The following is an 11,636-nucleotide window of genomic DNA, read 5'->3' as shown; positions in this document are numbered from 1 at the left end:
TGTTATGAATTACTGATCTTGCACACAACTTCCCTATTTTAGACCCCTGCATCAAAGCGCAGCATGCCACAGACACGTGATATGATAACATCTAATACCTGTCAAACTATATCACTATTCAGCAGCACATGCTGACACGAGTGATAAGTGGCCGCAGGCTCATACAGTAGCAGGGAGTGGGCTGACCAGCAGTTAGCAGTGTGAGGCTGCTATCGCTGTACAGAGGCTATGGTTAATACTAACTGACAGTCAACAGTCTGCAAAACAACAACACACAATTCTTGTATTCCCATCCCTGATTTGTGGTGAAATCCAAAAGACGCTCCAAATTTCAATCTTTCCCATCAGGATGACGTTTTCAGGAGGGTCAAACTGACCTTTCAACACTGAAATCTTGTCCAAACAGCAGGAACAAAACAAGATGTATAAAATACAATTATGTGGAGTCATTCTAAAACTGCATTTTATTCACATTGATTTATAACAGTAATGGGGAATAAAGTGATGCTCTGCACCGGCTCACTGTTCCTCCTGATAGTTGCAACAGCACGGTTGGTGTCCGGACTTATCGTCCTCACAGATCAGTGGTTGTCCCCCTTTCTGGGCACAAACACACATAATGTGCTGCACTTCTTGAAAACAGTCGTGTCAGTAACAAACAAAGGGAAAAAAAGATAATTCACCACATTGTAACTGCTCACCTACTAAACACAGTACCATGCTACAGTTAAGGGAGCAGTATGTGTGTGTTTGTGTGTGTGAGACAGAAGGCGGACAGAGGACATGTCACATGAGGGGCTTGCTGACACTAGTACATCACACTGTGTGGCAGACCTGACATTTAGTAAACAGCAAGAAGAAGAGGTGAAGGGAAGCTCTAGACTGGAGTAGACTGGTCACACGTGTTTGTACAGTAGTTATTACGCTTCTACTGACTTTCTATATTCTAAGTGAGTCTAAGTATGTTTTGAATATGAAGTTTAGTATATCGATGTCTTTATGCTTGGCTAAGTTAACCAGCTCTAGGCAGTAGTTTTACTTACCATATGCAGCAGTGGTACTTTTTTTTTTTTTTTTACTCCTGACAAGAAAGCAAAAGTTCTTGTCAAACTTGCCCTTGAGGGTTGGCAATGCTGAAAACTTTCAGCACGCTGTGCAAGACTCCTTCATGTTTCCTTCCTTTAATCAGTCCCTAGAGGTCAGCATCCTGGACAAGACTCATTAAGCACAAAACGTCTCGGAGCTGCTAAAATCCATCAGAAATCAATACCTTAATAAATATTAGACCGAAGACAAGTCCTATTGGAACTTGACATTACTGGTTTCTACAGTATAACACATTTAAACAGTTCATCGATCAAATCAAAAATTTCAAGATAAACTGATAGCTAGCTTGTTGCTGTCTATAAAAATATTTGTCTAAGAAAACTGAATGCACTGAATAAATGTTTCACTAGATTTCACGTGGTAGTTAATGGGGCTACAGCAGTCAAAGAGGTGTATGTGGCGGCTTAAAGTCTGCAGGCTTAAAGTCTCCCTTAAGAGAAAGAAAGTGACAGAGTGGGTCTCTTCGAAGGAAAGACAGGTCTGAGGAGGAGGAGGATGTGCTGAAGATTATCTGTGCTGCGTGGATGGGGCAGAGCTCGGTATGGCTCAAGTGAAAGGGGAGGTGCGGCACTTTTCATGGTTGAGGCACAGACAAGTTATTCTTCAGTGTGTGTGTGTGTGTGTGTGTGTGTGTGTGTGTGTGTGTGTGTGTGTGTGTGTGTGTGTGTTGGGAGACTAAGAAGGCAGATGGTTTAGCAAGCACAGCCCCCGTGGCTCTCTGAAGGTGAGTCTTTAAGGCCCTGGTTGCTGTGGTTGGCTATGAGGTTGGCGTCTCCTTCCATGCTCTCGTTCATCTTCTCACAGATAACATCCACTAGACGTTCAAACACCTGCTTGACGTTGATGTTGTCCTTGGCACTGGCCTCAAAGAACTGAAAACCTGACATGAAGCAAAGTCAAAAAGCTAAATGGTATTTCAATTCATCTGCTATGAAAAATAGATGTACTAATGTCAGAATCTACAAAAAAGACAAGTCAAACGTGTCTGCAGACTCTAAGCTAAAAAGAAATAACACTGTGACACTAACGGCTTTTACCTAGCTCCTCAGCCAGTCGCTGGCCATCCTCTGTGGGTATAAGCCTGTCATCCTCCAGGTCACACTTGTTACCAACCAGGATCACCTGAGCATTGTCCCACGAGTATGTCTTGATTTGTGTTGCCCTGAAAGACAAAACCAGAGTTGCAAAGTCTACATGATTAACAGCAGAAAAAAAATGCATATATATAGGACACTCTGATTAAACTATTCTTACTATAATGATCAAAGCATATGTATATACATATGTGTGCATGAACTGTATCTCTTAACGGGTAAGCCAATCAGAATAACATACAGTGGTCCCTCGTTTATCGCGGGAGTTACGTTCTAAAAATAACCCGTGATAGGTGAAATCCACGAAGTAGCCAACTTTATTTTTTACAATTATTATGGTAAATGGCCTGTATTATAGATGTTTTAAGGCTGTAAAACCCCTCACTACACACTTTAGACAGTTTTCTCAGACAGGCATGAACATTTTCACTTTTCTTTCTTGTTTAAACACTCGAAGTTCAAACCTTGCAGACAAATAAGTCCAGTATTATAGAATGAAACCAAAGGCACCCGCAGGTGATGACGTCTCGTCGACATTGTTGTGTTTGTTGGGGAGAAAACTTACAAACACACAGTACAGCACTTCAGAGTCATGTTGCTAGCGATCGAAGATTTATGTAAATTTGACAAGCTGAACGCATTCTGTACTGTGCAGGAGACACGGCACGAGATCAACTGAAAATAGTCAACAGCCAATCAGGATGCAGAACACAATGCGCTGTAAAAAGGTATGCAAAATTGCACACACACACAAAAATAAAATCTGCGAAACAGCGAGGTGAACCGCGTTTTACCGAGGGACCATTGTATATGCAAAACATTGTTACATATACAACAACTATTAATATCTATATGTTAAAAAAAACGATTTATTATAAACCCCACTGTTTTACATCTTCATATACATCCTTTTCATTCTGTTATCTCCTTGCCAATGCAGTGTTGGGTCGCCAGCGCCCAAAGCCAAAGACATTTTAGCAACCATCACGACTGAATGAACCCTTCAGCAAGTAATACTACATTTTATCTAAAATTTTTCATTTTAAATATTTTGTGCTTTTTGCTAATCATTCTTGTTTTGAATAAAGAAGAAAAAAGATATATAGGGTGAGTTTTTCCTAGTGTCAATAAAACTGTTGTTTTGAAAGCTAAATGTTTTCTCTTCTTTCTTGGTAAAGGATTCCAACTGCACAAAAGTTTTCATTTTATAATGCACCAAATGTATTGATTATGTGACATGTCCCTGATACCAACCCACACAGTCCCAACCCTCTTTAGTCTGAGGACGTGGCATCCATGATTCCCACATTTTGAATCATCAGTCACAGAACAGTTTTCCACTTGACCTCAGACTGCCCTGAAGAGGTTTAGGCCAATCACCTGCCAGCTGCATGACAGAGATTAAACTGCATATAAGGACGCAGTGAAGAATTGTGTTCACAGAGAATAGTATTCAGAATTGTTCCTGAGATCATAGAGTTAAACTCCTAGTTATGCCTGTTGTTAATGACGTTTTTTAAAATGCATTTGAAATGTATTTGAAATGCATTTCAAATACATTACTGGTCTCTCATCTCATCTCATCTCCAATGAGCATTTTTTTTTCTAAAAGCTATATGATTTCTCAGTTTCAACAGTTTATATGTTGTCTTTGTACTTTTTGTATTGTCTACTGTACTTTGTACTACTTTCAGTTAAATATAGACTTTATTGTACATTATTTACAAATTCTTGCATTAATATAGCACGGCAATGCATTTCTCATCTAATTTGGGCTGCAACTCCAAACCACAAGAATCTAAACCCCCTGCAGGGGGTTCACCCCTCAGGCTCCTACTAGATACATTTATGGAATCAATTTCTAAATCCTGGGTGACGTCCTTCTCAAATTATCGCATTCACAACATTTTCAGAAAACTTGTCCTCTGCCCACTGATCTTGACGCTGGGATCACTGATTTTGAACTGTTTTGAGATTTTTAGTAGATATACCTACGGTATCAATTTGAAACTCCTACATCCCTTTGTTCTAAAGTTCACAAACTTCAGTGTCTACGTCAGGGTGACGACATTACGGCTGAGGGGTAAAAACCAGCTATCCAGTGCTGTTGAGTGTTTTTAAATAAACATTTTTATTTAGAATCATCCAAATATGATAAGTAGCATATTTGCTGTAGATTCACTAAACTCTTTGGGAAATCTGGCAAAAAAAATACATTGAGGTCCATACCTTGTTAGACAGTGACACAAATTTGAAGTTTGCCCACATACACCATTGCAGTGGGTGTTAAATGATCAAGATATGATTGAACTGCAGACTTCCACCTATAACTCAGCTATTTTTATACACAATACATTGTTTTCAGATGTTCAAAATGAATGGGACAAACTAACATGAATTTAAATATAAAGACTTTTTTAAACTTTGTTGAAAATCCTTTTCAGACAGTGACACCTGAAGTCTAGAACCCATGGATGTCACCAGATGCTGCCTTTACTGCGGCCACCTTCAGCTGCTCTTTGTGGATCATTCTGCATTCAAATTTTAAGTTAATAACTGGGAAGCGCTCTGCTAGGTTGAGATCATGTGACTGACTTGGCATTTGAAGTATCTCCAATTTCTTTGTGGTATGCTTCAGATCATGAGCAGTTTTCTCCTTCTCCACACTTTTCTCTTTCCATTATTCTGGTACGTTCATCTTGGTTTCATCTGTTCAGAGAATTATTTTCAGAACTGCACAGACTTTTTTTAGATTTTTTAGATGTTCTTTTGAACTTCCTCTTCTTGAGACGAACAGGAAGTTCTATATTCACATTCACCCTTCGTGAATGTAAATATAAAAGGACTTGTTAGATACCTTCTATATGTACATTCACAAAGGATTGATTGTAGACCTTGACAATGATACCTTCTCAAGAGTGTTTTTAACTTGGTTAGATGTTGAGAGGCTGTTTTTCTTAATTGTGAAAAGAACTCTCCAATCATGTATTTTGTCTTCTGTTGTCTTTCAGGCTTTTTGGTATTGCTGAGGCGGCCACTGCATTCATTATTTTGAAGAATGGCTCCTCCTAAAATAGTGCTGTCTCAGCGATAGGTTTACTTTTATTTTTCTGCCTTTTGATGGCCTCCCTCACTTGCACTGACATCAATGGCACCATCTTTGGGCCTCATTATAAGTCACGTTACTATTAAACCATTAAAGATTTTGTTTGTTCATTTCTTTCAATTAAAGCTGAAAATCTGCACTTCAGTCATATCTTGATTGTTTCCACTGTGGCTGTGTACAGAGATAAAACTACTTAACTTTGTACAATATATTATTGCTCTAACTGTATATAAAAAGGACAAAGAAGAACAGGGATGTCACGTTTACGTCTCAGTTCACAACTGACCACATGATGGCACTAACATACCAAAAACCCCTTCATGTTCCATCAACTGGCATCAACTTCACACTTTAGATAAAATACTCGAGAATGTATTTTTTTAATTGTTTTTTTTAGATAAAACAAAATTACAAATACATAATCTAATGTAGACAGTATTAATAGTAAAGCTTTTCACTCATTCCACACTTACCAGTCCTGAACTGCGTTGAAGGAGTCCTGGTTAGTGATATCATACATGAGCAGGAAGCCCATGGCTCCTCTGTAGTAGGCTGTGGTGATGGTGCGATAGCGTTCTTGCCCTGCCGTGTCCTGCAATTATACAAAAATACACAGTCCATGAAATACTTCATTCTATCTGCTTCATTCACTTTACATTTTTAAGGTTAAAAATCTCCAGTATATGATTTTAAACCACAAGGGGGCAGTATTGCCAACACTAACCCTGGACTCTTTCCAAGTAACAGTTATCTAAGGTGTCAGCTTTGACTTGACACTACACAGTCCAAGTAGAGCAAGTTTGACAGTCATCCATTACAGCATTAATGCCCTATAATTGCATTTACATCCTATAATTTAGAAATATCTTGCAGGGATGGCTATTTTAAGCAGAAGGTGGGGATAGGGTTATTTTTCATGTAATGATGCTACTAGTACTCCTAGTTTCACCAGCTTTGATGATTCTTGTTAGTACTGGTTAGGTAAGTTCTTTTCAATTGTTTTTAAGTTAAATTCAAGTCAGATTTGTATTTGGTTTTATTAGACATGTACTGGTAAATATCAGGGTAGGTCAAGGCTCTGCTGCACTCTGTGAGACCTTCATATAGTTTTTTTCTTCCAAACCAACTGGCTGCATTGCTTCAAAATGCCATTTCTCTGCACCACACAGTCCAGGGGAAGATGGCATTTAGATACGAGCTCCTGCCACAATCATTTCTCATCACACCGGGACTTGTGGCTTGGATTACTAACCACCTGGAGGCTGTGTAATATCACAGCCAACGGCTCAGTTTATTTATTGGACAATTAAAGCATAAAATATCAAAAAGGTAGAGTGAGTTGGTTGATTATCTCGCCGCCACTCTCGTGGTTACCTGGTAACCTTTCTAAAGTCCTTAATTTGCATCAGGGGCCTGTGTGTGTCTGATGTTTTCCTCATTTTGATGAGGAGGAAGAGTGGGTTGTCCAGGTAACCAGAGGGCATTGAAGGTTATGAATGTTCCATTACAGCTAGGACTGCTCTAGGTGGACAACCAGAGCGATCCTTCTCACTTTACGAAAACAACCAACACAGAGGGCAGTCTGCTGGTAAAATCCCGCGAGCAGAGTGCTCAAGCTTTATTCTTTAATCTTTCCAGAGCCTGCTCTGTCAGAGTTTATTTTTGTTTCAGTAACGTGTGATATATCCCAGGTCCATCTTTATCTCATCCACGAAGGGATGATCAAATATTTGGCAGCATAATAGCATTACTAACCAAACAGTCAGTCTCCAAGGTTGCTACAATAAACCCCAAACAAAAGCTGCTCCCTCGTGTGCATATATGCGATGACAGATAGGGAGGAGTTTAAATTAGGCTTGTGCACAATCAGAAGCTCTGACGTCTCTGGGACCCTGATCTTTAAACATGCGTCACCTGCGTTTATATAAGCGACCGGCATGAAGCAGTGGCACACACAGGACATCATCCCCAGGGATAGCACGCCCGGGCATATGTGCGGCTGTGTAGTGCTAAATGTGCAAAAGGTGTGTGTGTTTGCTTAAAGAAAGGAAATTTATTTCCATGACATGAGAGCAGGGATGTACACAGTGTGTGTGCACAGTGTGTTCATATTGTACATGAGTTCCTGTATGTTCATGCACTGTGCAAGGGCCACGTGGTGCGTTATCAGACTACTTTCCATGATACACACAGTGAGGCTGGCAGCTGGCACAATGGCTTAATCTGCAACTCTCTTTGTCAAAGGCTCTGGTGAATTCTCTTATGTTAGGTAGCCAACTTTAATTTAGCATTCCTGAATTATTACAGAGTTAAATATTAACACGATGTAAGAGAGTGCTTGTTTTAAGACATGCCTGCTGCTCCCACACCCTTTAAATACACTACTGAGTTCGCAGTCGATCTTCGCTATGGCTCAGTGAGACGCTGATAAGGAACTTCCTCTGCTTCCTGAGTTTAGGAAATACCAGGTTTCTTTGTCATCCAACAGCACCATCAGTACTGCTGCTTCTGTAGAACCCCATAACAATGTCCTCTAATTATTGAATACAAAGTGCACAGTCAAGTTAGTTACTGCTGTTTTTTTTCTCCCTCCTGATCAGCTGTTAGACTAACACCACTAACGCTGCATGTCATTTATAAGAGACACAGTTTTAGTAAATGGTAAAAATGGCCTGTATTTGTATAGCGCTTTACTAGTCCCTAAGGACCCCAAAGCGCTTTACACAACCAGTCATCCACCCATTCACACACACACATTCACACACTAGGTGACTGTGTGTTTTGGTGTGGGCTCCTCTTGGCTGCTGATTCATTCGGGTCACTGTTTGTGGATCATACAGTGGCTCACAGATTGCTGGTTTGAATGAATCATCTGTTTGATCAGCCTAAACAATGTATATAGACAGGATTTGTAGCATAGTGTGAGGGAAGGTGAGCTGCCAGGATACACCTTATAGTACAATATGAAAGCCCATTCCAAAGTTAACTTTGTTAGTAAAGCTGTCAGTGGGGCTGATCAATCATAGAAGCTGATTCCTGCTGTTTCTCAACTGCTAACTGTAAAAAGGTGGAAAAGTATCATCTCAAAAACTGGCACAGGCTTTTAAAGGTACCCATTATAGTTCTCTGAAGGTGGAAGTTTAAAAGAAGAACAAAAAGAAACTGGGGTGAAACAACAGAGTTTGACTTTTTTTTTTGCCCCAGCCCTGGTCCAACACTGAATCCTAGATTTCCCATAATGCAACTACCCATCGATTTTTTAAAAACTAGTAATCCACCCATGCCATCCTGTCACCATGTTGCAGATAAATTTGAGTGACTTAACCAGATGTTACCATATAGTTTAAAAAGTGGGGTCAGCCACTGAAGTTCCTTTTGAAGCCCCAACTCTATTTTGGCTGTTGTTACAGTGTGGGGTGGATCCTCATATAATAGTGACCTGTCAAAATGCTCTTTCATGTAATTTACTCTAAATAAACTAAAATTTAAAAAACAAGCATAATGTTGTGTTGACGTTAATAACTGAGGCGGAAAACTCATTGGGAAAGTGTTTACTGAGGTCATAAATCAAGCGAGAAGCAGGGTTATTCTTTCAGAGACTTCAACTCAGTTTGACTTCTTTTTGCAACTACGGCAGTAGTTCCTGAAAGCCAGGGTTGTGCAACTACATTTAAATTAAATTACAATTAGAACTTCTAATGATTATGGCCAAGATGACAGAAAGAGAGACTTTAGTTGACAAAAAGTTTTCAAATGTAGAGTTATTGTGTTAAAGATTCGAGACCTTAATGCTGAACAAAATAATTGTGATTTTTTTCCCCACAATCGAGCAGCTCTATTCAGAAGACCATCTCACCAACTTCACTTTTCAGACCTTCCCGGAGTTTGCATCCGCTCTACAGTGCATCATCTTTTAGTTATAGTCTACAGTGCTGACCCACAGTAGACATTATACAATTAATGTAAGGCTTAACAGTTTTATTCATAATAATCAAACTGTTCACAATCTAATTATGTGTGTTTTGATATTTTTATCTTAACTGTATGACTATTAGGGGAAGTAATGTCTGCTTGCCCGTCAAAGAAATGACAAATTCATGAAAAGCATCGATAGCAAATTCTCCAAAATCATGATCTTGTGTGATAAACATGCATGACAAAATGAGTTAGCAAAGAGGAATAGTGGTGTGAATTACAGCAACAACATCAACTGTCGAACGCAACACGCAACAATACTACAAACTGTAGCTCAGAAAAACAGCTGAATCAACACCTGAAGACTCCAACAACAAGGAAGCATTATGTGCTAATGTGACTGTGGAGCTACTGTACTGTTTCAGATGGTGTTTAACTTACAAACAACACCATCACAACACCTTGCCTGCTATAAATGCTGCACACAACGTATTGCATCAGTGTCTACATGAAATGTACAGCAACTAAACAATGAATACATCTTACTTTCTCAACCTTGGAAGCAAAAGAGGAAGGAATTTGTGCCCAATTTGTCAAAACACATTTTATATTTAAATGAAGAGGACATCATAACCCATGATAGAGAACACTTTTCCACCTTGGCATCCAGGTGACACTGTAATCAGCAGATAAAGTTAGTTAAAGCTAGTGAACAGTCATGTGAACAGTAGCTAAGTATCCAGAAATTTATCTTAAGATTTAGTAGAAATTGTATCTGCTTGGACAGTGATGTCAAACATAAGGCCTGGGCCAGAATTGACCCGGGAAAGATAATCCGGCCCACTAAACGGCTTTGGAAAAATTTTTCTATTAATTGACAGAAACCTTCTGCTTTATAAATACAGCACAGTCTGGAGATTGAGCTACCAGAACTTTTTCTGTAATTTTACACATTTACCTCTTACAGCTTAAGTCCAAATCGTATGGACAGATTTCTTTCATTTACCACAGGAGCATTTCTTTAGCATGTAGAAAACTTAAGAAATACTGTTGAAACTGCATGTATGTAAATGTGTAGTTAAACTGACAAAAAAGGCAGATCCACTTGTCCAGCCCACGTAAGATCAAAATATGGCCCACGATGTAAAATGAATCTGATGTAAAATGAGTCCGATGTCCCTGTTCTAGGCTAACACGTTCACCATACCGATACAAAAGGTGGTCAAAAAAGTGTCAAAAAACATTCATACCATAACTTTTCTTAAAGGCACGGTACCACTAGATCTAAGGTAAAACAGGCAAACCCTGGCTTACAACTACAACTAAAACTGTAGTAAGCACCACCATCCATCTCCTTTAAACAAATGTTGACACTTAGCAGATGCGTGATAATGGGTAGGAAGTATAAATGCGTATAAAACATGAGGAAGTCATGCTTTTTACATTTACACAATTCACAGGGTACACTTGCACAACTGCCAAACCACAGTTTGAGAAAAATGTATTTTTAAGACTTTTGTTCAGTAAGAGGTGAAAGACTTAACATGTTCTAAACCAATAACACCTTTAGAAGTATGGAGCATCCACTCTGATTTACAACAGCTTATCACAGAGTACACATGAAGCTCCTCTTCATTCTGGCAAACAAAACGGCAGAATGAACTGATGCTGTAGCTTGGCAGAGAGAACTTCTCATTTATCTCAAATCTACCCACCCAGATCTGCAACTTGATCCTCTTGTCATTGCGGAAGACAGTCTTGACCTTGAAGTCAATGCCCACGGTGCTGACGAAAGCGGAGGTGAAGGAGTCGTCGGCATAGCGGAACAAGAAGGAAGTTTTCCCCACGCTGCTGTTGCCAATGATCAGCAGCTTGAACATGTAGTCAAAGTTCTGGTCGGCTGCATCCTTCTGCGAGGGCTGCTGCTGGAGCCGCGACTCAGTTGATGCCATCTGGAGCATTTACGAGAGGGCAAAGTCTATGTGAAAAATCAGGATAAACTAAAGCACTTGCTTGAAACATCCTACCAAAATCAACTAACGGCATCACAACTGCATTATCACATCCCTCACACTGGTTAGTGGTTACAACTAGCAAAGCAGCAGCTGCATGGACAGACAATCAACGCACAAACATAACACCTCTGTTCACAGCTCTCACACACATAGAAAAATGTTTCGTTTGCAGATTTCTACTGAGGAAAAGCAGAAATCATCATTAATTTAAAGAAGCAGAGAGGAGGAAGTGATTGGCATGTACGCACGCTGAATGACTACTTCAACTAGAAGTTGACTTGATGATGTTGTGACTTAACTAAACAAAATTGCTGATTGTATATATTTTCATTCGATGTGCCATTTATACACACACTAAAAACCTGAAAATTTCCTTTAAATGAAAGTACAGGACGTCCT

General features: G+C 39.5%; 1 protein-coding gene across 1 annotated transcript; it reads right to left on the bottom strand.

Annotated features, from left to right (window-relative positions):
- Positions 1-441: 441 nt before the first annotated feature.
- On the bottom strand, positions 442-11,183 carry rab3db (RAB3D, member RAS oncogene family, b). Its single transcript, XM_026165889.1, has 4 exons — positions 10,938-11,183; positions 5,781-5,899; positions 2,145-2,269; positions 442-1,987 (listed from the first exon to the last, which is right to left on the bottom strand). Exons 1-4 carry the CDS (start codon positions 11,181-11,183, stop codon positions 1,800-1,802), a joined length of 678 nt encoding a protein of 225 aa, XP_026021674.1. The 3' UTR covers positions 442-1,799.
- Between the last annotated feature and the right edge of the window lie 453 nt (positions 11,184-11,636).

Source organism: Astatotilapia calliptera, chromosome 4, assembly GCF_900246225.1.
Source record: "Astatotilapia calliptera chromosome 4, fAstCal1.2, whole genome shotgun sequence".
NCBI classification, from domain to species: domain Eukaryota; kingdom Metazoa; phylum Chordata; class Actinopteri; order Cichliformes; family Cichlidae; genus Astatotilapia; species Astatotilapia calliptera.
Note: the sequence above shows the minus strand (reverse complement) of the source record. Positions and strands in the feature narration are given on the sequence as shown.

Coding starts and splice junctions, on each gene's coding strand:
- rab3db (XM_026165889.1), bottom strand. CDS start 11,183: ATGCTCCAGATGGCATCAACTGAGTCGCGGCTCCAGCAGCAGCCCTCG. Junction 5,900..10,937: donor GGATCAAGTTGCAGATCTGG/GTGGGTAGATTT, acceptor GTATAATTGCAG/GACACGGCAGGGCAAGAACG. Junction 1,988..2,144: donor GCGACTGGCTGAGGAGCTAG/GTAAAAGCCGTT, acceptor GCTTCATGTCAG/GTTTTCAGTTCTTTGAGGCC.